We start from the raw sequence: 26,701 nt of genomic DNA on the forward strand, positions 1-26,701 counted from the left end.
AAGGAATGGTGATAATAGAAGAACAAAATAGTAGTTTTGGGGAAATTGTGGGAAACTCTGAATGAATATTATCCAAAAATCAATAAGGTGACATGAATAGGAACAAGATAAAAAAAGTATAGAAAAAGTGACTTCACTATTTGGAGACTCAAGAATAAATTAGAATAGTAGTAGTTCAGTGAAGATTTGCTTTGAAAATGTTGGCTCCAAATATGTGGTTTAAGCATTAGTTTACTCATACGTTTGTGTGACAAAGGAATAAATATAAGTATAAAAGCACAATTGACTGGATTGCTTTTGATGAACAATTGGCAGAATTAGTGTAGATGTGGGTCAAAGAATTTTTCTGATTATGTCAGGAGTAGATCTTGGGAGAAAAGTGGGCATGAAGCAAAACAAGGAAAGAAATAGAACATATGGAACATGGAAGAAATAATATTAGATTACTCTATCAAAAGAATGAATAGAGAGTGAACATAAGGAAAGAGAATGTGATCTCTTGCGTAGAGTTACAATAATGAGAAGTATGAAAAAGGATGCTTGGTGGAACATGAACTGGATGAGTATAAAAATATAGGCAATGATCACTACAAAAACAGAAGATGAGAGGAAACGATTATTACATATGTGCAGTGAGAAAAAGAGTGGCAATAATAATAGTCATAGATAACAAGGGACAGTTAAGATTAAAAGGGAGGAAAAATACTGAAAGATTTTGATAAAGGTAAATACTTTTTAAGGTAGATGAAGAGAGTTAAGTAATGAGCCTTCAGCAGAGTGAATAGAATTAAAAATAAAAGGGATCAAAAGATGCGGGATGAAACTGAAGTGAGAAAATGCTAACATGAATATTGTGGACATTTGTATTGAAGTGATAGAAATATGTTGGAAGAATGGAATTGAAGTAAAAGTAGGTGAAGAGAAAATAATGAATGTGAAAATGTTTTTAAAAGTTAAAAGCTGCAGGTTTAAATAGTTTAAGGGAGAAAATATTAAAATATAGATGTGGTGGGCTTGTGGAATGGCTGTGCAACTTCTTAACGTGTGAAAACAACATCTATGCCTGAATAATAGAAGAATGTGGCTATTATTATAATACTTAAAGGAAAAGTAGGAAGCACAAATGAAGAGGACAAGAACAACATTTCAGGAGTACAGGGTGGTTTTGTTCCTGCATGGCATATAGAGGTCAGATTTTTGCTATTCACAAGCCATTGAGAAATGTGTGAATATGAGAAAGGATTTTTTTTTAAAAAAAATAGTCTTTATTTACATTTTCCATTAAAAAAAAAAAACAGTACACCATATAAATAATGTACAACACAAAGAACATTACAAATGACACACAAATGGTAGGTACAGATGGTACCTTCATATCTGAGTATTCAATATAATATTACATTCCAGGGGAGATAGAGCAACTCATCTCTCTTAATATGCACAATCCAGAATCTTTTTTATAATTGCTTCCTCTGATGGGATATTCTGGTTTTTCCAAAATTGAGTGTATATCAATCTCGCCGCTGTAATAATGTGAAGAGCTAAATACCATGAATCCTTCTTGATCTTATCTGGTTTGGAGCCGAGCAAGCATGTCTCTGGTGACCATTCAATTTTTTGTTCTAAAATCTCATTCAACCATTTTTTAATTTTCCCCCAAAATTTTTTTGCTTCCTGGCATGTCCACCATTGATGATAGTAAGTGCCTTTTTCTTGCCCGCATTTCCAACAAACCGCCGATTGTCCAGCAAATATTTTAGCCAGTCTATCAGGGGAGAGATGCCACCTATATATCATCTTATAAATGTTTTCCTTATAGGTGGTGGAGACTACTAATTTCATATTTTCCCACCATATCCCTTGCCATTTGTCTAAGTGAATTGGGTACCCAAAATTTTTCCCCCAGGCAATCATTGTGTCTTTGATTATCTCATCACCTATCTCTAATTCCATTAATAATTTATAGCTTTTTGAAATCATGCCTTTTTCTTGGCCCGTCAAGATTTTATCTAATTTTTGTAAATCCACGTGTATGCCTTTTCCATCTCTGTCTTTTTTAAATTTGGATTGGATTTGCAAATAGGTCCACCAATCTATTTGTATTCCTAATGAGTTCAGTTCCTGTTTAGATTTTAGTTTTCCCTGTACATTCAATAAATCCTTGTATATTAATTTCTTTGTTGGGTTATAAAGTTTAGGATATGTCAATGCTTCCACAGGAGATATCCAGCATGGTGTTTTAGTATAATATTTTTTACTGATCTTTTCCCAATTTCGAATTAGAATGTTTTTTATGTAATGTCTGATAAACCATTTACTTTGCGGAGAGCCATTTCGCCAAAGTGCCATATGCCATCCCTGTTGTAGGTTGTAACCTTCTAGTTTAAGAAGATGACTATTACCCAAGGTAATCCATTCTTTTACCCACATTAATAACGCTGCTGAATAATAGTTCTCCCAGCATGGTAGTCCTAGGCCTCCTCTTTCTCTTGTCTCCTGCATCATCTTTTTCTTAATCCTTGGTTTTTTCCCCTGCCAGATAAATTTAGTTATTATTTGGTTTAGTTCCCTGAAAATTTTTTTGGATAGATTCGCTGGGGCAGTTTGAAATAGAAAGTTAAATTTTGGTAAAATGTACGATTTAACTGTTGTTACTCGTCCTAGGAGTGAGAGTTGTATTTTACCCCATTTGTCTAAGTCTTTCTTTGTTTGAGATAGTAATTTATTGTAGTTCTCCTCTTGTATACTCGAACATCTACCGGATAACCAAACTCCCAAGTATTTAATTTTATTAACTATTTTCAACCCGGTCACTTCCTGTAATTCTTTTTTATCTTCCTCTAAGATATTCTTTGTTAATAAATTTGTTTTCTTTTTGTTAATCAATAATCCTGCTACTGCCCCGAGTTCCTCAATCATCTCTAATAGATGTATGCAGGATTTTATCGGCTCTTCCAAGATGAAGATCATATCATCCGCAAAGGCCTGGGTCTTATATACTGGTTGCCCTATTCTAAGTCCTTTTATTTTTCCCTCGTTCCTTATTTTTTGTAATGAAGTCTCTAATGTTAAACTAAAAAGTAAGGGGGAGAGGGGGCAACCCTGTCTTGTGCCTTTATTAATAGAAAATTCTTTTGTTAGGTCCCCATTTATCAGTAGTCTGGCCTTTTGCTTAGAATAAATAGCTTTAATTGCATTTGTAAATCTCTGTCCAAAACCCATATATTCTATCTGTGCTAATATAAACTCCCAGTTGACCCTGTCAAAAGCCTTCTGGGCATCTATAAACACTAGTGCAGCTTGTTTGCCTGGATGCTGTTCATAGTATTCCAAAACGTTTAACGTAATTCTCAAATTATCTCGTATTTGGTGTGATGGTAGGAACCCATTTTGGTCGGTGTGTATGAATTCATTCAGGAAGCCTTTTAGTCTATTTGTCAGAATTGTTGTGAAAATTTTGTAATCAGAATTCAAAAGAGATATTGGTCTGTAATTTTTTATGTCTGTCGATGGGGGGTCTTCTTTTGGAATTAAGCTAATATTGGCCTCTCTCCATGAATGGGGAATTTCTGCTTTTTCCAAAACATCATTGAATAGATCTTTCATATGTTCTCCCATTACCTCAAACATTGTTTTATATAACTCCGCCGGGAGTCCATCTGTGCCAGGTGTTTTTAAATTCCCTTGTTTCTTCACTGCTCTCTCAATCTCCGTTAAAGTAATTTCCTCTTCTAATATTTCTTTCGTTAAATTAGGTATTTTAGGTAAATCCGAATTCTCTATATAATTTTTTATCGCACCTGCAGAAATCTTTTCTTCTTTATATAATTCTTTATAAAAGTCCACTGTAATTTTTTCCTTTCCTCCTATATCTCTTATTAAATTTCCCTCCTTATCTTCTAATTGATCAATTCATCTATTTTGCTTCTCTTTTTTAAGTCTATATGTTAGCCATCTTCCTAATTTATTAGCTGATTCGAAGTGTTTTTGCTTAGCTACTTTTATTTTATCTTTCATTTTATCCAGCTCTAGAATATTAAGTCAGTGTTTTAGCAATATTGTCTGTTCTTTTGCTTCCGTAGATAGTGGATTATTTTGTAGCTGTTTCTCAGCTTTCGTTAATTTATTTAATACCTCATTCCTTTCTTGCTCTTCTTTTTTATGTTTGATGGCCATATGTTTTATAATAAGACCTCTTATGAAAGCCTTAGCAGTATCCCAAATTATTTGTAATGGCATTCCTGGTGTCTTATTTTCTTGAAAGAAGAGGGTTATTTCTGTCTTCATTTTTTGTGTAAATTCACTTTCATTTAATATCTCTGTTCTCATCATCCATCTCCTTCTATTTTTCCCCTCTTCCTTTAATACTGCCAAAACTGGATTATGATCCCCCCAGTCATTCAGCAAAATTCTAATTTCTACTATCTGGGAGTTAAGTTCCTGTGACATCCAGATCATGTCCAATCTGGACCACGATTTATGTCTAGAAGAGTAATAAGTAAATTGCTCCACATTTGAATTATGATCACGCCAAGTGTCTTTCAATCCTAATTCTTCTCTCATTTCCTTACAGATGGCTGGTAAAATCCTCTTATCTTGTCCTTTATTTCCTTTTTTGGTGTTATCTCCTGTTTTATGGTCTTGTGTCCTGTTAATAATTGCATTAAAGTCACCCATGAGACATACTTGCTCGTATTCCATTTCTCCGATTTCTCTTTGTATTCTTCGGAAGAATAAGTTTTGTTTAGTATTAGGGGCATAGATTCCAATCAATAGTACCTTATTTTGTAATAGTTCCACTTCTAGCATTAGTATTCTTCCCTCTTCGTCAGCAAATAGTTGTTTCGGCGAGAGATGCTCTTTTACAAATATAGCTACTCCTCTTTTCCTCTCCTCTGAGGCCGCTACAAACAGTTTCCCTGCCTTGGGACATTTCAGTAAATTTGTTTGTGACAATTTGATATGGGTCTCTTGTAAACATGTTATATCAGTTTTGGCTTTAACTATTTTGGATAGAATGCGTTTTCTTTTTGTCGCGGCATTAAGACCATTAACGTTTACTGTCAGCAATCTCACTCCTTGATTCATTTCTATCTATTTGCCCCTTTAATCTTAGCTGCTAAGCGAGTCTCTACCCCATATTCTTCCACACTCCCTTCTTCCCCCGCCTCCCTTCTTTTCCCCTTTCCGCTATCTGCTTGTGCTCCTCTATGAGAAAGGAATTTTATTACATGTTTGTTGATTTAGCAAATGCATATGATAAGCCTGAATTATGCAACGTTTTACACAAACAAGGACTTGAAAGTTAACATCCTGAATATGAGAGGGATATAATGAAGAAAAACATGAGTGAGAATAAATAGAATTTTTAATAAGTGCTTTAATATTGAGGAAGGAGTAAGACAATGATGTGCAACGAACCCTTGAGTACTTAATACATGAATGGATAAAAGTACAAGGAATGCTTGTCGTTATGCTGGAGATGTTTTGGTTGAGGACATGAATATACATGTAGTTTTGTAAACAGATAATTCTATATCACTGAGAATCTGAATAATTTGCAGTAAAATTTAAATATATTGTATTGCATCTCTGTGTGTGTTTTGTAATTTGATTCTCATTCATTCTTTCTGTTTGACCAAACCATCTCAACTTATTTTTGATTATATGCAGTGCATTCAGAAAGTGTTCAGACCCCCTTCAGTTTTGTCAATTTTGTTATGCTGCAGCCCAGAGGTGGGTTTCACCTCTGGGCTGCAGGTTCTGACCAGATCTGGAGAACCGGTACGGAAATTTTGAGTAGTTCGGAGAACCATTAGTAAAAATTCTGACTGGCCACGCCGCCATCTATTCTCTGCCTCCCAAGTCCCAGCTGATCAGGAGGAAATGGGGATTTTGCAGTAACCTTCCCCTGGATTGGGGAGGGAATGGAGATTTTACAGTATCCTTCCCCTGGAGTGGGGTGGGAATGGGGATTTTACAGTATCCTTTCCCTGCCATGCCCACCAAGCCACACCCACCAAGCCATGCCAGGCCCACCATAGAACCGGTAGTAAAAAATTTTGAAACCCACTGCTGCAGCCTTATTCTACAGTTGTTGAAATTCATTTTTTTTTCTCATTAATCTACACTCAGTATCCCATAGTGACAAAAGATTAGGGGGGAAAAAGAATTTGTGTATTCCCTTAAATTGAACTTGAATGATTAGTTTTTCTACGGAAACAAGATAATGCCATACAGGTTAGCCATATTTATCAGAACAATAATACCAATGTGAAATGATAATTATTCATGGTATTTATCTCATTAGTGATATTAGCACATCAAAATCATAATCTAGCATATAACAAATATTAGAATACATTCCTATTATCATTTATTGTCCAACAAGCATGAAATTCTGCAGAGAAGGACTAGCAAAATTAGCTCCTAAGCAATCCATCTGATTTTATTTTAGCAATAATGATATTTAATATGCTTGGAGAGTTTAAAGAGTTTGATGCCAGAAAGGAAGAGAAGTATTAAAAGCTCTGCACTTTATCTTCCATTTTGACTTGAGGCTGAATTTCTATTAAGTTTAATGAGAGTTGAAGATGTTTGGTATTTTTTAGAGACCACATACTGCGTGTAGCAGTTTACTAGTGATGTAGCAAAATTAACTTCTGATTTTATGCCCTTGCTTTACACTATGACACCTTAATATAAATATATTGTTACCATGACAATAACTGTAGATACTGCAGATACTTGCATTTCGCAGGTTCTACAACCACAGCATATTCCTAAAGGCAGGTGCTACCTAACTACTGTATCGTCTAATTTCTGTATAATTTATAAGGCTCTATAGAAGAAATGCAATATGGGAAACTAGCATTTATTTTCTGGAAAAAAAATCTTCTTCCCGCTCTGCAATGAACATATAATTCAAAACTTCCTCTTTTCTTGTTGTAGTTCTTTATTAAGCAGAAAGCATTTATTGTTGGTGCATGTGTTGGATCTGTTTGTATTGTGTGACAGAGGGCACCACTGCAAGTGTTGTGACATTAATGGCAGACATTAGTCAGTATTTTTAACTTTTTATGACAAAGTACTGTGTTTTGTTCAGTATATAAGCATGTATATATTTAATTGTTCCTGGTCGTCATTATCCATACCTTCTGTAGAAAATGCTGTTATTGTCAGAGCAAACAGGGCATTAGATGTTTTATTTTTATAGCCTTTAGTTTCCTTTAAGAACTAAACTATAAGTGTATAGTTAAAGGTCTGTGTCTAGAGGAACAGGCAAGCAATGCCCTGTATTATAACAAACTAAAACTGAAAAGTACCTTCAAATTCTTAACAGACAACTGTACTTAGTTTGATGGGTAGGTTACATATTTTTTTCTGGATACAAGTGGAATCCTATTGCCCCAGCTATTCATCTTGACTTTCATCAGCCATCTACAGTAAACTGACTGAACTCAAGATCTTGTATGCATACTGTATATAGGCTTGAATGGCATTATTGCTCCCAATTTATGTCTGTTTTGAACTATTATGAGATGACTCAATGCACATTAGATTTCCATGCCCCCTCCAGACTGTTTTATGGATATTAAGCCGTTTCAGATGGCAGAGGCATTTGTGCTGAGATGGATATTCTAAACTTGCATTTGTTAGAACTTGCCCAGAGCACTCTGTTAATTAATTTTTTTTTAAAAAAAGTAGTTTTTAGTTAGCATGTCATCTTTTATAGCAGAGATTATTCAGTGTCATCAAATCAGATCCAGAATCTATAATAATATTTAATGAGAAGTTGTTTAAAATTAATAAAATTATTCCCCTTGATTTTTATCAATTATATCAAAACTATAGGCAGAATAAATGAACTGTTAAACAACTATAAATCTCTTCAGGGTCCCATCAGACATGCTTTGTACCATTTTTGTCAATTAAAGTTAAATAGATTCAGAACAGTTGCAATCATAGTAGTTTGATTATATTGGCTTATATTGGCTTGCATCGTTTATTCTATATTTAACGGTTTTTAAAAATGTTAATGTAATTGCAGTTATGTTCGTAAACTGCTTTAAGAAGCAGAGGCTGTGGACATTTTAAGCTAATTAATAAATTATTGTGTATGTGCTAAGTAACACCATTAAAACAAGTTGCCCCTATATGGCTTATTCAAAATCATGAAACTTTTTATTACAAATATATTATTGCGAATATAGTACAAATGATTTTTTTTAGGGAGACAGTACTTCTGTGCAGTCAGAAATAAAATAGGGATCAACATCATACGATATTGTTTATATTATTGTAATAGTTTATATTATAGCAATAATATTTTTTTAAAGTCAGAGATCAATTGTTCATCATACTCAGATAAAAATTATTAAAAAAACCAACATAAAATTATTTGATCACTATAATAGACAAAGAAACTATTCATATCTAGACAGCATATATATCTTCCAAATTTACAGTGACAGAACTAGACTAATAAACCATTACATCCATAGCAGATGAGCAAAACTTAGCAAGCCTTCTATTGATTTCTTGGACACATCAGCTAATAGAAAGAATGCATTTTTAGTCATCTGTATGAACAAAAGCATAAAGCTAGAGAGAAGACTTAATCAAATGGACAAACACATGAGATTGATTTTTCTTTTTTGCTTTTTCCTGAGGGATATCATTATGCCTCTCTTCTAAAACCCTAAGTAGTAAAGTAAAAGAAAACTATTCTTCTATCAGTCAGATAAGGATGGGCAAGCTATTTCCCCCCTGAAATATTCCCCTCTGATGGGAGCTAGGAAGCATGACTTTTTTATGGCAGCTCCTGTCCTATGTAGGACACTGAAGTTCAGAGAGTTCTTCCCTACTAGCCTTGAAGAACTGGCTTTTGCTAAGATAAGATTAGGTGACTGTGCATCAGACATTGGATATAGTGATAGGTTTTTGTTGTTTTTAATGTTTTCAATATATTTAGTTTTATAGTTTTAATATAGCCATTACGCTGTTTAAACTTTTTATAAACTTTTTGGAAACCACACAAAGTTGGCCATAAAATGGACAGCTATCTACGTAAATCTAAATAAATGCTGTACAGGATGAAAATGTTTAGATGGCTGAGATAAAGGTTTTCTGAAAAAAATCTGCTTTTCAATAATAGCTTAGGAAAGTTTGTCTGCCAGTTTTGGAGATAACTCAAAATTTATTTTTTGACAAGGCTTGAGTTACAGAGTTGAAATCAAAATTGAAACATAGGAGTGCTAAGATAGGTCCTCGCTTAACTCTTTTTCATGGGTATTGAAGCAGAAAGATCTCTGAAATGAAACATATGTCCTGCATGAAAGCATTTTCTTGCAGAATCATAATTATGTGAAATGAACTGACAAGCTATAGCAGAGACTGACCATTTCTCCCATAGCTTCTGTCAAGAAATCAAAAAACACCTTTAAATCAATAAAGGCACCAGACTACTTTTCTGCCAAATGATGCAGGACAATACGATGGTCAAACATTGACCATCCTGCCTTAAATTCTGCTTCTTCGTCTGTAAACACTTTTATCTTGACAACCATTTCCTATGCCGATTTCAGTCATTTCCTATGCTGATACCTGGTGGCATATAATTTGCTCATAGTACTTAGGAAAACTGATAGACCAACAATTTGACAGATCATCCATTTCTTCTTGTTGTAACTGACAGTGATAATAGAATGAATCCATTCCTTGGACATTTAAAAGGAATGGTCAATGTAGAGTACTGGTAGTCCTTAACTTATGACCACAATTAAGCCTAAAATTTCCATTGCTACGCAAGATAGTTATTACAGCCATCTGTTTACTGACTGTTTGAAGTTACAACAACATTGAAAAAGGTGATTTTTGACTGTTTTGCGCACTTTCACTTTCACTGGGACTCTGCAACCATCATCTATGTGAGTCAGTTGACAAGCGCCTGGATTTTGATCACATGATGCCACAACAGTCATAAATTTGAAAAACAGTCATAAGTCACTGTTTTCAGTGCCATTGTAACTTCAAACAGTCATTAAATGAACTGTGGTAAGTCAAAGAATAACTACATTGAAGCACTAACCAGATTTTACTCCATGAAGGTCTAGGTGTGGTCATGAGATTGAGAAACCTATGGCCTTTCAGATATTGAATGACAGAACAAACCATCTATCATCGTTGACCATATTACTGAACTGCTACAAAAAAAAACCATTTATATTAGCCAGAGTCACCTATCATAAGCTTGTTATTGTATTTTTTCATCAATATTTTCTGTTTGTGAACATCAAGAATCTTGTAAAATGATGTTAATATTTTTAAAATTTTAATTGGGTAGCAAAAGAGATCAGTTTTAAATTAATTCATCGCAGGATATTAATTTTTTAGTCAGAGAAAAGCCAAATCATTCAGTAATTTTCTTCTTTTTCCCACCTGGAATGTTGAAACAATTCAGAAAGCTGATTTTTCCTGAGATTGTGACAAGGCTTCTGCCTTTCTTAATTATATTTCTTGATCTGTTGGGCTGTAATAAGACCTTTCATTTTACAAGTTAAGAAACAATCATTTTCTTCCCTGCTTTCATATTTAAGCTTCGTAAAATAAGCTCAGCCTTACTTATTGGCCTTTGTGTTTCCAATAGATAACACAAATGGGAAGAGCAGGCACATGGGAAAACAGATTAAGCTATTGCTTTCCAAGGAGTTTAAATAACTCTTGGTATGAGTATATAAAAATATCGAATATTTAAAATGCCATTTTAATGTTTTACTAGCTTACTAATAATAACATGGGAAAGAAAAGGCATGATATGTTAAAGTGGAAAAAGTGGTTAGGAATGAGTTTTTTCACTGCTGCTGCTACTATTATTTTGATTATAATACTTGCTGGACAAAGAAGTCTTTTATAATATTATAATATTTCCTTCCTGATTCACAAAGGTTTCTTATTCCCTGCTGGAGATTATGATTCCATGTCCAACACAAATATCTCCTACATCTGCAGCAAATTGAAAAAAATGTACAAAATACTTGCGCAGTTTGTCTCGGAAACCTCATATTTCCATTGTATCATGACTTGGCTATTTAGGTCTTGGTCCTTCTGTGCACCATTAAATGAGAGAGGATACTACTTGGAAAACCAGATATTGTAGCTTTTAGTCATGCAATTCAATATGAGAGAGAGAGAGGGAGAGGGAGAGAGAGAGAGGCGTAGCCTGGGCCTTTCGTCAGCCCTCAGATAGGGAGGGAGGGAAGGAGGGACAGAGAGAGAGAGAGAGAGAGAGAGAGAGAGAGAGAGAGAGAGAGAGAGAGAGAGAGAGAGAGAGATGTCTATGTATATATAAAACACAACTCAAAGCAGTTGTTCTGGCCTAGGCTTCACCAAAGTATGACACAGACCCCTTGTCCTGAAAAAAAAACCCTTTTTATTTGGCTAATGTGAATTCCTAGCATTCACATCCAACAAAGTCCCGGCAAACAGTCTTTCAAGGGTGAATTGTAAACACAGACCTTATCAGTTCTTGGATAGTTGCCAGACCGATAGCTTCTTGATGCAACACTGTACAATGAAATACTTGGCAAGGAGCCTCTGTGAGGCACAACTCAGATAAGCCAATCTTCACACGAATAATGAACAAATTGACTCCTGCAAACACCACTCCCATTTCGCTCCTATTTATTTCCTATGGGAAGGGCCATTCAGGGTCCCCTTGTGCTTTTACTCTCAAGTTCAACCTCTGTTCCTTAATTGTTCCCTTCTGACAGCTCTGCGCATGTTCACATCGGGAACAGGCTCTACCTGTTCTTCAGCCCACTTATCTCCGACTCTGAAGGTAGCTGATAACTGTCAGATGGCCCTTGCCCCATCTCTGCCTCTGAATGCAGAGCACTCATCAGAGCCTTCCCCAGACTCCAGGACTGGCCCATGTTCCTCCCCAACCTCCTCAGTGTCCAAGTCTGCTGCCAGCTCTGCTGGCCACTGGCGGGCCACAACAGCAGTGAACATACATAATGCAGATAGTCCTCAACCTATGACCACAATTGAGCCCAAAATTTCTATTGCTAAGCAAGACAGTTATAACCTTTCTTGCCACAGTTGTTAAGCGAATCACTGCAGTTAAGTTAGTAACACGGTTGTAAGTGAATCTGGCTTCCCCATTGACTTTGCTTATCAGAAGGTCACAAAAGGTAATCTCATGACTCTGGGACATTTCAGCTGTCATAAATATGTGCCAGTTGTCAAGCTTCCAAATTTTGTTCATGTGACCACAGGGATACTGTAATGGTCACATCAAAAACGGTCATTAGTCACTTTTTTCAGTGCTGTTGTAACTTTGAACGGTCACTAAACAAATGATTATAAATTGAGGACTACCTGTACCCCTGTCTCATATATATACATATATCCATATCCATATATACATGCACATGTTTTTCTTATATTTATATATAAGTAGAATATATGTATACACACACATATTTTACTTATGTGTATATATATATGATTGTAAATATATATTAAATATGTATTAAATGTTTAAATAGAAAGATTGCTTTCTATTTCAAAAAGGTGGGATTTTTCATACCAGCTCTCATTTCAATCTCTGGCCCAGCAAAAGTGAAAAACAATTTTGGAAATTTGGAAACAAAGTTATAGCCAACCTCATAGTCAGAGTCACCTAATATTGAGTCAAACTATTAGTAAACCAAATTCCATGTTATCTATGTGTACAGGTATTCCTCTTTTAGTGACTGTTTGCAGTTAAGGCAGAGATGAAAAATAAGTTTGCAGCTAATTCTCTTATTTATGATCATCTCAAGCTTAGAACAAAAAAATGCTGATGCAAGATCATAAGCACAGTTTGAGATTTAATTAGTGACCATCTAACTTAATGACTCAGTTGCTGTTCCCAATTATGGTTATTAAACAAGGACTACCTGCATTAAGATCCTATTTTTTTAGGATTTTAGAAAGGCAATTTTCTTTGCCAGAGCAGGAGATATACAGATTACAACAGAGACCTTCAGCATGCAATTCACATGCTCTTCCAGTATTTATTTAACTTGCAATTAATCATCATCAATTGTAAAAATGCAGCTAACTTACATCAATCACAAAAACAGCTCTAGGTGACTTACATATTAGTGTTGTAATGAACACAATAATAAAATTAAACAATCCATCTTATTGTGCATAGAGCGAAGAACAGAAGTCTCAATAATGATAAAACATAAATTTAAAAAAAAAGGTTTGAATCACAAACTATTCTGCCCCAGGATCTGATGGAAGAACTAGGTCTTTAAAGATTTGCAAAAACACAACAGAGTTGGAATCATACAAATTCCTGGGAGAATGTTGCTTCTTGGTTATGGCTTCTGTTGTAGTGTTCCTAATATTGCTTGCTCTATATTGCCTTCTTGAAACCAGCAGTTAAGGAACAAATAACCTTTGTTTAATATTGTGCTTTTATATTTTGCAATTTTTAAATAAATACAATACACTGTCTGAATCAGATTAAAATAAAAATAGTGCAATTCAGTTATTCCGCAGGTATCAAGTGAGCAGTATGATCTAACTTAGAAGCAGCTGCTTAATGCATTTAATCTTTATTTATATTAATTGGTGAATTTGGTAGTTTTAGTGACTGAAAGTGATGGGATCAAGAGCATGAGCTCCTAGAAGGGTAATCTTTTCCAGCTAGATCAAAAAGGGGAAAATAAAGCTAAAGTAATCCTTAATGAGTATAAGAGAAGTTGGAGAGTTTAAGTACTACCATTCATTATCACTTGGAGTTTTTCCAAATTGGATTGTGACCTCCGCATCTGAACTCATATGAAACACAGACAGTTCTACCCTAACAATGTCAGAGACCTTCATTCATCCTGCATTTCATTCCTCGTTTATCTTTAATGAAATATGCAATTAAATCTTAGATTGTTAATTATGCCTAATTTTTCACAACATACTAGTAGTGGAACGGGTTTGGAAATGGAAGTATTCTAACCAGGGGTGGGTTGCTGGGGATTTGCAGGGATTCAGGAGAACTTCTAGCTAAGATTCTGTGCAGTTCGGAGAACCCCCAATCCCACTCCTGGCTGGCTCTGCCCCCCCATCCCAGGAGTCCCCACACGGCCTGTTTTGGATGCAGGTAAATGCAGCGTGCGCATGGAGGCTTGGGAGGGAGAAAAACTGGCCTACCAGAAGTTTGGGAAGGCTGGAAATGGGCCCGTTTCTGGTCTCCAGAGGGCCTTCAGAGCCTGGGGAGGCCTTTTTCACCCTCCCGGAGGCTCAAGGAAAGCCTCTGGAGCCTGGGGAGGGCAAAAACGCCCCCCACCATGGTGCAGGAGGCCAACTAGGCCACACCCACCATGGCCACGCCCACCCAGCAACTGGGCAGAGAACCCCTTGCTAAAATTTTTGAACCCCTGATTCTAACAGTAGTAGAGAGTACATGATTCTCTGATGATCCAAACTAATAAAAAAAAAATCAATTCAAGACATTCTAACATAAGGCTTTGTACTTCTTTCCATTTCTCCACACTGACATATTCTGTAATTGCAGTGAACACTTTTCATTGCCTTTGATTTCACAATTTCCCTAAAAGCCTCCCCTTTGTCCTTTCTTTTAATTGTTTCTTGTCTTTCATATTTCTCACGACGCTGCCTCACTTTACCTCGGTGGTCAAATGTCTTTGTTCACATCTCTCCAAGGACATTTCTGTTTGGAAGGTTTTTTATTTTTATTTTATGAAGCTTCAACTTGAAAGACACATCCCAAGATTCTTAGCACTCTTTATGGGTGGTTATTGTGTTTGCAGTTCATGAAATCATCTTTTATTCTCTTGTATAATGTCAATGTATCTTGGGTATTGATAGTGAGAATGTCAAAAGTAAGTGTAGGATGAAAATTAAAAAGATCACATAGCTTGGTGATTATGGGAATATACAAAAATAAGTGGAGTAAGAAAATAAATAAATGAATACATATTTTCATGATTCTTTTATTGTCTTAATTGTTTTATTTTTTCCTTCCTTCCTTCCTTCCTTCCTTCCTTCCTTCCTTCCTTCCTTCCTTCCTTCCTCCCTCCCTCCCTCCCTCCCTCCCTTCCAGACTTGCAAGGTTCTGTTAATGTAGCCTTACAATAAAGTAGATTTAACTCATCTACTCCAGTGGTGGGTTTCAAATTTTTTTACTACTGGTTCTGTGGGCGTGGCTTGGTGGGCATGGCATGGCTTGATGGGCATGGCTTGGTGGCATGGCAGGGGAAGGATACTGTAAAATCTCCATTCCCACCCTACTCCAGGGGAAGGATACTGTAAAATCTCCATTCCCTCCCCAATCCAGGGGAAGGTTACTGCAAAATCCCCATTTCCTCCTGATCAGCTAGGACTCAGGAGGCAGAGAATAGATGGGGGCGTGGCCAGTCAGAATTTTTACTACCGGTTCTCCAAACCACTCAAAATTTTCGCTACCAGTTCTCCAGATCTGATCAGAACCTGCTGAAACCCATTTCTGCTACAGTGCCCTAAACATTGCATCATTTATGTCTATAAATTCATCTTAAATATACTTCTGTATGATTTTAGTAGAAACCAAGCTTTCTTTCTTAACGATTCTCCTGCAACAGTGTTGAATTGGGTGGCTATAGAAATTGAATATATAAATAAAATAAATAACCTGGTTGTTTGTTTTCCTTGAAGCTCTAGAAAAGAAGCACATCCATGCGTTTAAACTAAATTATGGTTCCTGACAAGCTTGTGGATAGATTCTTCTTTTAAACCCAGCAGAAAACATATTTCTTCAAGCTACCAAAATGCATTTAATATATGCTATCAAGCCATAAAGATACATGCTTATTAGATTAGGATTCATAATGCAAACACCTTTCAGCAGAACTCGAAGGTCAAGGAATTATTCAGCTATCAAAATATAGAATATACAATTACTAACATGGCATGATCTAACATTTTGCTGATTTAGAATTTATTACAATTCAGTTCAATGCTCCATGGGGAATTTAATCTTCATTTACCATGCAAGGTTTACACAGAATTCAGGTTTTCCATATTGATCTTACTGCATGGGTTTAATATTTAATACTACTAGTAACTAAAAACTGTTCTTGAACACAATCTCTTCCATCTGCAGATGATTGTCATGGTACTGACTGTATATACAGTCAATACTGATTGAATAACATTGGATAAAAATTGCATTATACTCAACATAAATAGTTTAAGTGATAAAGTGTAAGCTTTCCCTTGAATTTGATCAAAAACTAAGCATATTCTGGAAGCAAAATCTGATTGTCTTGAGCAACTTCCTAAATTTCATCATTCAGAAGAAAACTAAAATGAGGCACAGATCTTTAAACTTACTTGATTTTTTTCATTTTATTGTCAGACTGTTCTTATTCAGTATAACTGTTCTGTAGATTTGTTAAGAGAGGAATGCCTTGGAAGCATATAACAGAAAAGTTGTGACAAGAAAAGGGCTTCTGTAGTGTATAAGTCCCTGATGGCAAACCTATGGCACGGGTGCCACAGGTGGCACGCGGAGCCATATCTGTGGGCACACGAGCGTTGCCCTAGCTCAGCTCCAGCATGCGTGCGTGTGCCAGCCAGCTGGTTTTCGGGCCTTCTGGGCCCACCCGAAGTCAGGAAATGGACTGTTTCCGGCCTCCAGAGGGGTGGGGAAGGCCATTTTCGCCCTCCCCACGCTCCAAGAAAGCCTCTGAAGCCTGGGGAGGCCCACTGGTAACCTTTTTGCTGTCGTGTGCCAAAAGTGGGGGGAGCGCAGGGGGGGTGTCACACATGCATGTGCAGGGGGGGCGGGGCACAGGGAGGAATTGAATTATGGGTGTGGGCACGTGTGTGTGTGACCCCCCCACATTCCCCCTGCTTTTGGCACGTGACTGCAAAAAGGTTAGCCATTACTGGTATAAGTAGTTCTTGGATAGTGTGTAGTGTATGGTGTTGCCTAGTGTAATAGATCAGAAATATTGAATAGTGGAAAACTATTTCTTCAAATAGGAGGAATGTATTTAAGGCATAGCTATGTGGCTGCAGTGTCTCCAAAAGTAAAACCACATTCCACTGCTCAAATAATAAAGATTGAAGGGATATTAATCAAGATGAAAAGGAACCTGATTGTAGCCATTAGAATTTATTTTACATATTGGGGTGCTGCTCTTTTAACAGTTGCTTTACAATTAGTAAATGAACCCTCTGACACATTTGCACATGAAGGGCACAGTTTCTCGTCTGAAGAAAGTTAGCGTCAGCAGTAAGATGCTTTTTCAGAACTTTTACTTTTAATGTATTAGCCCAGGGTCCCCACTAGTGGGCCGTAAGATGTTTGCCACCAGGCTACAGAAGTGTCAGCAAGAGTGTGCGCACATACCCACTTGGACAGGGATTATGCCAATTTCTTTTTATATTCTTGAGATATTTCTTACATTTTAATACCCCAAAAGTCTACACCTATATAATTGGATATAGAATTTAAAAATACTGGTTATAGATTTAGTCTCAATATATAATTAACCTTAGCCCAAATTCCTGATACAAAGTTTTGTTGTTTCAGTTGGTGAGCCAATAACTTTCAAGCTTTTTCTCCCAATTGCCAATAATTCTGACTGATACATTTCAAACATTCAGCTTGTTCTGAATAATTCTGATTTCCCGAATAAAGTTTTTGTTGCTAAAAATATAGGTAGTCCTCGACTTGCATCCTTCTGGCAAGTCAAGTCAATGGAGAAGCCAGAAGCCAGATTCATTTAACAACCATGTTACTAACTTCACTTCACTTAACGACTCTGGCAAGAAATATCATAAAATGGGACAAAACTCACTGAATAAATGTGTCACTTAGCAACATAAATTTGGGGTTCAATCATGGTTATAAGTCGAGGACTACCTGTTCAATAAATCTGTGAGGTTTCTAAATTTAGTTCATATTATGGTGCTGTTCATCCTTTGCTGCTTGTATTCTGTCACCTTTCTATTCTTGTCAGTTTCCTTGGCTCGTTTGTTTCACCAGTAATTCTGATCATACAATATTTCCCTTCCTCCCAATGTGGATTTACCTTAAATATACTTTTAGCATGATTAATGAACTATGTAAACATGCTATTCTGCCACAGCCTTATTGAGAGATCATATTTCCTCTGAAGGTAATAGTAAATAATCTATTATATCCTATGTCATTACATCATCCAATCTTTCTTACTCAATTGTTCATATCCTGACATGAGAAAGGATTGATTGAAAAGAATATTTTTGAATATTCATAGCTCTGAAAGGCTACATAAATGCTTCCTGTGAAGTTTGATCTTCAGGAACCCTTTCATGAACAAAAATTGTCTTTATAGTAGTTATTACATAATGCATATGGATATGCAAACTCTGGTCGACAAGAATTGAAATATACAAGGTTTGGTAATAGATTGTATGTTAAATAAATATTGACTTAGCCCAGCTGAGTTAACATTCTGGCTGGAATAACCCTATAACTTTCTATCATTATAACTTATTCGTTTATTTATCAAATATCTATGACCACCTAACTCGCACACAATGTATCAAACTTAATATAGCTAGTATCCAAACAGAGCAAGATATATATAAAGGCATTTCCAGATGCATAGTTAGTTCTACTTATAGTCCCCACAGTACATAAGAATCTATTTGGAAGGTCCCTCAAGATTGGGAATTTGATTCAAAATCCCTACAGCACTAAATATCCTAGCCCCATGATGGCGAACCTACGGCACGCATGCCACAGGTGGCACGTGGAGCCATATTACTGGGCACGCCAACTCAGCTCTGGAGCGCATGCGTGCGCCGGCCAGCTGATTTTTGGGCCTTCTGGGCCCACCAGAAGTAGGAAAACAGGCTGTTTCCTGCCTCTGGAGGGCCTGGGGGGGGAAGGTCTGTTTTTCTTTTTTACCTGGCTCCAGATCCTCTCTATGCATCTGGGAAGGGCAAAAACAGCCTTTCCCACTCCCTTGGAGGCCCTACGGAGGCTGAAAGGGCCCATTTCCCGACTCCCGGTGGGACAGGAAGTGACGTTTTTTCCTGTCCCTAGCCTCCAGAGACTCCTAGAGAGGCTCCTAGAGACTCCTAGAGAGGTTCTGGAGGCTGGGGACAGCAAAAAATGTCACTTCCTGTCCGACCGGGAGTTGGGAAATGGGCTCTTTCAGCCTCCATAGGTCCTCCAAGGGAGTGGGAGAGGCTGTTTTCGCCCTTCCCAGACAAATAGAGAGGATCTGGAACCAGGTAAGAAAGAAAAACGGGCCTACCAGGCCATTATAATTATATTATTATTATCTCTTTTATTCATTAAACACGAAACTCAGTCAACTGAACATTTAAAAATGTATCACAAATATCATTGACTGGCGCTGATGGTTGATGCGGGTTACTGCCAGCATCCTAGGTATCAACTAAGTATCTTCTTAAAATGTATGATGTTCTGAGTAGCACAGTTTTTTGCAGTTCCACTAGTGTTATTGCAGGAACCTGCAATTTCTTGATATATGTTGTAAAATTCTTGGACATGGTACCAAGTGCCCAAATGACAATGGATATCACTTTACATGTTTCATCCATAATTGCATGGTTTTGATGGCCAGGTCGTGATATTTTGTGATTTTTTTCCAGTTCTTTTTTTTTTTTCTGACTGGTGTCTACTGGTACAGCGATATCAATAAATGATGATGATAATCTATTTTCCCCACAATAAGCCCATTGTGAGATAAGTTATTCTGAAAGAAAGTGACTGGCCCAAAATCACCCAGCCGGCCAGTGGATTTCTGTAAACAAATTCTTGATGGAAGCAACTCTTTTGTAGAGCCAAGCATATTGAAGTTTGACAATTCATACTAAATATTTCATTTATGTCTTGGATGATTATTTCTGGAATGAAAACCATTGGCTGAAAGCAAACAGGCGGCTTTGAAATGAAACTTGGAAGAAAAGTAACACATAGTGGATGGGTGCTAAGCTGATGCACTCTGTGTCTATATTGTGCCAAAAGAGATACTTGCATTGGGCCACAAATATATTGTAATGTTGATATATTCTTTCTTCAGGCATTGCACAGATGTATTGTGTTGTGGGATCTTCGTTGTTGTCATCCTGGGTTACATTGCATTAGGAATTGTGGGTAAGTAATATTCATGGATAAAGTTCATTAGAAAGTAGTTCTTAACATGCTATTTGAATAAATTTTGTTTTTCATTAAGTAGACATGCCAGTTAAAGAAAGCTATTTTCATTTAAAATATTTATTGGAAACAAATTATGGAATGTCTATTTACATTAGTTAACAATGGTAATTACAGAAGAGACATCAAAATGATGGGTATATTGATTTTTTTGAAAAAAAAAAGTCAAGCTGAAACAATACAGGTAAAATTGCTAGGGTTCGATTATGTTGTAGATTACTTTAATTGTATAAAACTGCAGTTGTAAAAGGAAAATGTTAGAAATTATTGCACCATTAGGAAAGGGAAATGTGAAAAGGAATATATATATATATGTAAAAAAAAAGGTTTATTACACCTCTCAGTGATTTAGTGAATTTGATTTGATTTTGCCTTAGAAAATCACTCTGCTATTATTTGTATTTATGACCAAATTTCAGTCATGGTGGTAGAAATAAGGTCAGAAATAAGAGTCAGCTTAATGATATTAATGAGAATCTGATCAAGTAACACAACAAATTATTTCTTAAAAGGTTTTACAAGTAGTCCTCGATTTACAACAATTCATTTAGTGACCATTTGAAATTACAATGGCTCTGAAAAAAGTGACTTTTGACCATTTTTCACTCTTATAACCATTGTAGCATCCCCATGGTCATGTGATCAAAATTCAGATGCTTAGCAGCTGATTCACATTTATGACATTTGCAGTTTCCCAGGGTCATGTGATCACCTTTTGCAACCTTCTGGTAAGCAGTCAATGGGGAAGCCAGATTCACTTGTCACTAATTTAATAACTGCAGTGATTCATTTAACAATTGTGGCAAGAAAGGTAAAATGGAGCAAAATTCACTTAACAAATGTCTCACTTAGCAACAGAAATTTTGGGCTCAATTGTGCTCATAAGTTGAAGACTGCCTATATACAAAAATATTGTCTTTCAGCATCTTCATTTGGGACAAATTTACTAGGAATTCATGTCTGTCCAGCATTGGTTTCCCCATAGTAGAAACAATTAATGACATGACATTATCACACGTTTTTCACATGTGTACAACATGCACATTGTATATACGATATGTATCAATATATGCCAACAATACTAAAGAAGTAAAACATTGACTAGCAGCTATTCCATGTCATTTGGTTTTATTTGAGAGCAAGCAACATGGCCGTGGATATTATCTAGTTATTGGGGATGATCCTTTGAAATAAGTTTAATTGGATATAATAGGTCTTTGATCAACATTTCCCCCTGCAAAATGTTGAACTGTTTCTTCAGAAGACATTTTAATGCAAGCTTTGCCTTGTTTTATTCATATGAATGTTTTCAGTATTTGAATACATATATAGTAGTTTTAGTATCAACACAATAGTTTTAAATTGGGGTATTTAAATTTTTTGGGGTTTTAAATCTGAGCCGATTTATTTAATTATTTTAAATTTTATATTGTTGTTTTGTCTGTGTTTTTAAATAGGCTGTACACCGCCCTGAGTCCTTCGGGAGAAGGGCGGTATAGAAATAAAATTATTATTATTATTATTAGTAGTAGTAGTAGTAGGTAACGAAAGAAAAGCCAGTAGGTAATGAAAAAGAAGTGGTACATTATACAGGTAATACCAATAAGAAAATGGAATATGTATTCCTTATCTGCTAAAATAAATTATATCATAACAGTATTCCCTAGTAACATTGTAGATCCATATTTTTGCAGTAATTATGAAAGTAAAATGGCTGAATATTTAATCCAATTATATTGATGCTGTTTATTGATATCAATACTGCTGTTTGCTCTTCATGCATCTTCCCTAAACAACTTCAGTTTGAATCCCAGAAGCTCCAAATAACCAAAAATAAACCCACAAGTACTTCTAAGAGCAATAAAGAATTGGAATGTCTAGCATGCATGGAAGACAATTTTGGCAATTCTGGGTTAGAGTTGCTTGGATCTATATTACAATTAATTAAACAAAAATATTATTTTGCATCTATTTTAAGGAAAAATTCATGTTCAGCTAATTGTTGTGATGATCAGAATTCAATACTTATTTACATTATTACATTAAGCAACTATGACCCAATCCCAAAACTTGGCTATCTCTATCTTTTTCTTTTGTGGTTCCTGTCAAATAGTAAAGACATGTTCAGGCTAGGAAATGAATTCACGGGGACATGAGAAATATAGTTGCTTTCTTCGGTTATACTTTCAGTATTCATATGTCCTTTAAAGGGTAGTCCTTTATTTCAAAAATCTATCCCGAAGATTTATTTAATTTAATGATTTAGTTTTAATAAATGTAATGATTTAGATTTGTTTAATGATTTAGTTTGTTGGTTCTGCTTTTGAATATTTTTTTTTGTAAAACAAACTTTTTTTTTATCCTTATGAGCCTCTTTTATTTCCCTTTTTCAGATTTGTCCTTTTTTTTTTTCCCAAGGGAATATGGTCACTGCACTTATAATAAGCAAAGTTCATTATTTATAAATCTTGGTGATTGAGATTGTATTATTTCCTTTCATTTGTTGAGCATCCTACTAGAAAAAAAGTCCTACTTACTCTTTTTATACACATGTCTAGTAGTATCTTTTAAAGCCATATTAGTTTCTCAAATTTCAGGCTATGATGTACAGTAGCTAACAGTTGGAACCAGCCTCAGTATTGACAAAGTAGTAAAGATCTCATTAAGCTTCAAGTCCTGAAGTACGGTGCTCTATTATTGCTTATAAAAATATTTCACTCACAAGCACAGTAGAAGCTTAGAAAGAAGAAACTTAGATTTCAAAGGCGCTCTAGGTCTCACCACACAGTGGGTTCACATGCCTTGGTGCAGAAAATGTAAACAGTGGGATGATTCAGTTGAAAGCAGCAGCAAATCCTAGCAGAGATTAAACTGCCAATTGTATCTTCCCTGAAGCAAAAGCAATTTTGTTTATAGAGAAGACTTTCATTCTGTTAGAACCATGCCTCACTACTTTTGTATTTCACCGTAGATCACCTCTTTATGAAATAGTTTCTTTAATTTTTTTTTTAAAAAAATTTTTGTACGGGCATGCCATCATGAAAAATGAAGTGATCAGAAGATTGGGCAGGGAACGAGAGAAGTAGCAGAAAAACAGTTGGAAGTTTGCAATTGTGCTGTATCCTTAGATGTTTCTACAGCTTTGCACTTTCTGTTACTACAAAAAATCTCTCTTAATCCTCTGGCTGGGATTTCATGGCAGTTTTCTATGAGAGGTTTCTCCAAATAATAGAGTATGGGAAATATGTCGAAAATTGATGGAGATAATGACTGAATGCTTGGCTTGTTTTTCTTTTCTTCACAGCGTGGGTCACTGACAGTATGGTCAGCTTTGCATCTGTTGAAAAAGTGTATGTGTACATCACATTGTGCTTGCCTTAACTATAAGGACAGAACATCAAATATCAAATGAAATTTCTGAACACCAACAGATGCTGAAAGCAACTTAAAATGAGATCTATTTTTGTATGTTTGCATATTATCTTTCACACAGAGAGACACCTAGAGATTTTTTTTTTGTCCCTGTGTCTCATTCTGCATCTGGAATGTTTCCCCCTTACAAACTGATAGCATTCACATCTGTCTCTCTTCCTTAAATTACAATTTCCTTTTCTTGTTTCACATTTGCCCATGTGCCTTATTTTTAACCGAGAGATGAGATCACCTTTGGATAGACTCCAGACACTTGTCCTGTTCAAAATGCATGGGAGTCCATGAAGCCCATATAAAAGGAAAAATAGAATATAATCAGTTCACAATCACAGTTGTGCCTGAGGCTACTCATGATTCAATAGGATCTATATATTTCTGGCTCTTTACAGAAGAACAGGGGGAAAAGATTTTTCTCTTGACCACAATTAGATATGGGTGACCCTGCATTTACATTTGACTAGAACTCAAAAAATTCTCAACCAGCTTTGTTGTTGTTGTTCAATCAATAGAAAAATCTACATTTCAGAATCGAATCATCTAAAATTCATGGACCTTTCCAAAATATGAATCTTTATTCTGATAGGAAAAAATACTGGTTGAGAACTTTTAGTTTTGTAATTTTCAGCATAGAATTGGTCCTTATTGGGTTTTCACACTTGACACAGACAATTTGATAAAAATAATCTTTTGTTGTTGTTGTTGTTTATGATAATAACCTTTCAATGTTTCAGTGCTCTCTTGCTTTTGAATACAGGCATTCCTTGACTTATAATCATTTGCTTTCTGACCAATCAAAGTTACAATCGCACTGAAAGAAGTGACTTTAAACTGGTCCTCACACTTCTGACCATCATAACATACCTATGGTCATGCGATTAAAATTTGGCTACTTAGCAACCAGCATATATCCAAATTTATGAATAAATACCCATCGCATGACCATGGGTATGTATTCATGATGGTTTCAGCATCCCAGGGTAATATGATTACCATTTGTGACTTTCCCAACTGGCTTCCAATAAGCAAAGTCAATGAGGGAAGCCGGATTCACTTAATGACTGTGTGATTCATTTACAACTGGGATGATTCACTTAACAAAAGGTTATAAAAGGTTTTAATTGGAAGCAACTCATTATACAATTGCCTCATTTAGCAACAGAAGTTCTGATCTCAATTGTGTTCATAAATCCAGGACTACCTGTAACCATGAGTTTCAGAAATACTTATTTCTAGAGTTATTAAAGTACAGTTTATAATATACCGTTCCTACATGGCTATCTAATAAATAATAAGTGCCCAATCAGTTAAATTAAACTTTAAGTAATCCATGTAATGGGAGCGGGTTACAACCCATTTAATCTTTATACTAATTGCTTGTGGTATGAATACTTTCCTGTATACCTAATAGAACAGTTTATTGTTGAAATTATTAGGTTTCAAAACAATAATTTTTATGGAGGAAAACAATAATTGAATGGATGTTGTTTTTCTGTACAAAACTGAGGAAGGAAATATTCTCTTTTATTTAATTGTTGTGGAAGAAGAAAATTATAATACCTGGATTAAGTAGTGTGTTCTTTTCTGCTTGATTTTGCTAAATATATTTCCTGACCTACATTAGTGTTTCACAAATGCCATTTTTCACAGGTGTCAAACTTCATAATATGATATAAAATATGGCAAGCTCTCAGTATCTGCAAGAAAAATAAACACAGCACCACAATATTGTTATGTTCTGCACATAATGAAATGTGTGTCGAAACTAAGATAGAATTAAATCTGCTTTAAAATTCATATTTAAATAAAAGTAAGGAAATAAAACTCTGCCTTAATCCAGCTGTACAAAAGAAGTCTGGGTTATTAGGAGTTATGCATTGTCCCTTCTACCTTTGGCCTGCAAAGATTAAGGCCTGGTGTTTTCATGCCTTATGATTCCAATTATTATCCTGACGACCTTGGAGGAGATTTTGATTTTGGCTTGATTTTGTTTCAGTTTTTCTACATTTAACCCCATTAAATGAAGAGGAGTGTGAGACTGCAGCAATTATAGTAGATCAGAGTCAAAGTGATTTGCATAAACTGGGATCTGACAGTGTATTTTAATTGGTTCATACAATTCTGTGTACAGAAGGCAACTCAGAAGTATGCATGAAGTCAGTTGAGTGTATTTAGCTTGGCTCAATACTACTGTATGGCTTTACGCCAACAAAGCTTTTGTAATGCATCCCTCTCCTCATTTTAATAACTGTCATTTTCTAAGTGCATTACCTCATTTTCTGGCTGTCAGCCAGATACATTGTGATATAAAAGGGGGGAACAGGAGAGAGATGTTTTGCTTTGTATCTATCCCCTCCATATTTTTTCATTAAAAAAGGCGACTGTTTAAGAAGCAATCAATATTCTAAGTATCCATTGGGAGAGGTTAAAACAGTTCATGACAGGAATTGCATTTTAATGAGTAGCAAAGTTTAATTCCAACCGAAATGACTTGATGCTTTCTTGCTTTCCTTCTTCATTTAACAGCCTGGGTACATGGTGACCCAAGAAAAGTAGCCTATCCAACTGATAGCTATGGGCAGTTCTGTGGTCAAAAAGATACACCGAATGAGTAAGTACTGAATTCTTTTGCATCTGTGTCCTTGTCACATGCACCAGAACTATTATCTCATTTCCTATTTTTTGCAGATGTCTTACTGAAAGTGTGCAGGTGGCTTCTGCTTTCATTTACTGGGTTTTTAAAATTGGGATTCCAATTAAGATTTCTTTTTTTAAAAAAACCCTCAGACTTCAAAGCAAGTCACTGCTCAGTCCAGACACTGTCTGTCACTTAGATATGTAACTGTTACATCATGAATCCAAGTGACTGTAAACCTAAGATGCATTGGGTCTGATTAGCCAACATAAATTGAATACTTAAATAAGATGTCAAGTGAGAAATTGTTATGTCATTCTGAGAGAAAAGTAATTTCTAAGCACAGCTGACTGCTTCCTATTTCTGTAAGTTTGTCATGTTTTATTCAGGCAGTATCATAT

At 35.7% G+C, this 26,701-nt stretch overlaps 1 protein-coding gene across 2 annotated transcripts in view; it reads left to right on the forward strand.

The window, feature by feature from the left end:
* The window catches only part of SLC44A5 (solute carrier family 44 member 5), a 162,250-nt gene that overhangs the window by 94,019 nt on the left and 41,530 nt on the right, over window positions 1–26,701 (forward strand). The window contains exons 3-4 of one of the 2 annotated variants that reach the window (XM_070941259.1): window positions 20,103–20,176; window positions 26,192–26,276. In XM_070941259.1, coding sequence (XP_070797360.1) covers window positions 20,103–20,176; window positions 26,192–26,276 — 159 coding nt within the window. The remainder of the gene's footprint in view (window positions 1–20,102; window positions 20,177–26,191; window positions 26,277–26,701) is intronic. The other variant, XM_070941260.1, reaches the window with a different exon arrangement.

The sequence above is a fragment of the Pituophis catenifer genome, unplaced genomic scaffold, assembly GCF_029215685.1.
Source record: "Pituophis catenifer annectens isolate HBS135680 unplaced genomic scaffold, rPitCat1.0.hap2 SCAF_3, whole genome shotgun sequence".
NCBI classification, from domain to species: domain Eukaryota; kingdom Metazoa; phylum Chordata; class Lepidosauria; order Squamata; family Colubridae; genus Pituophis; species Pituophis catenifer.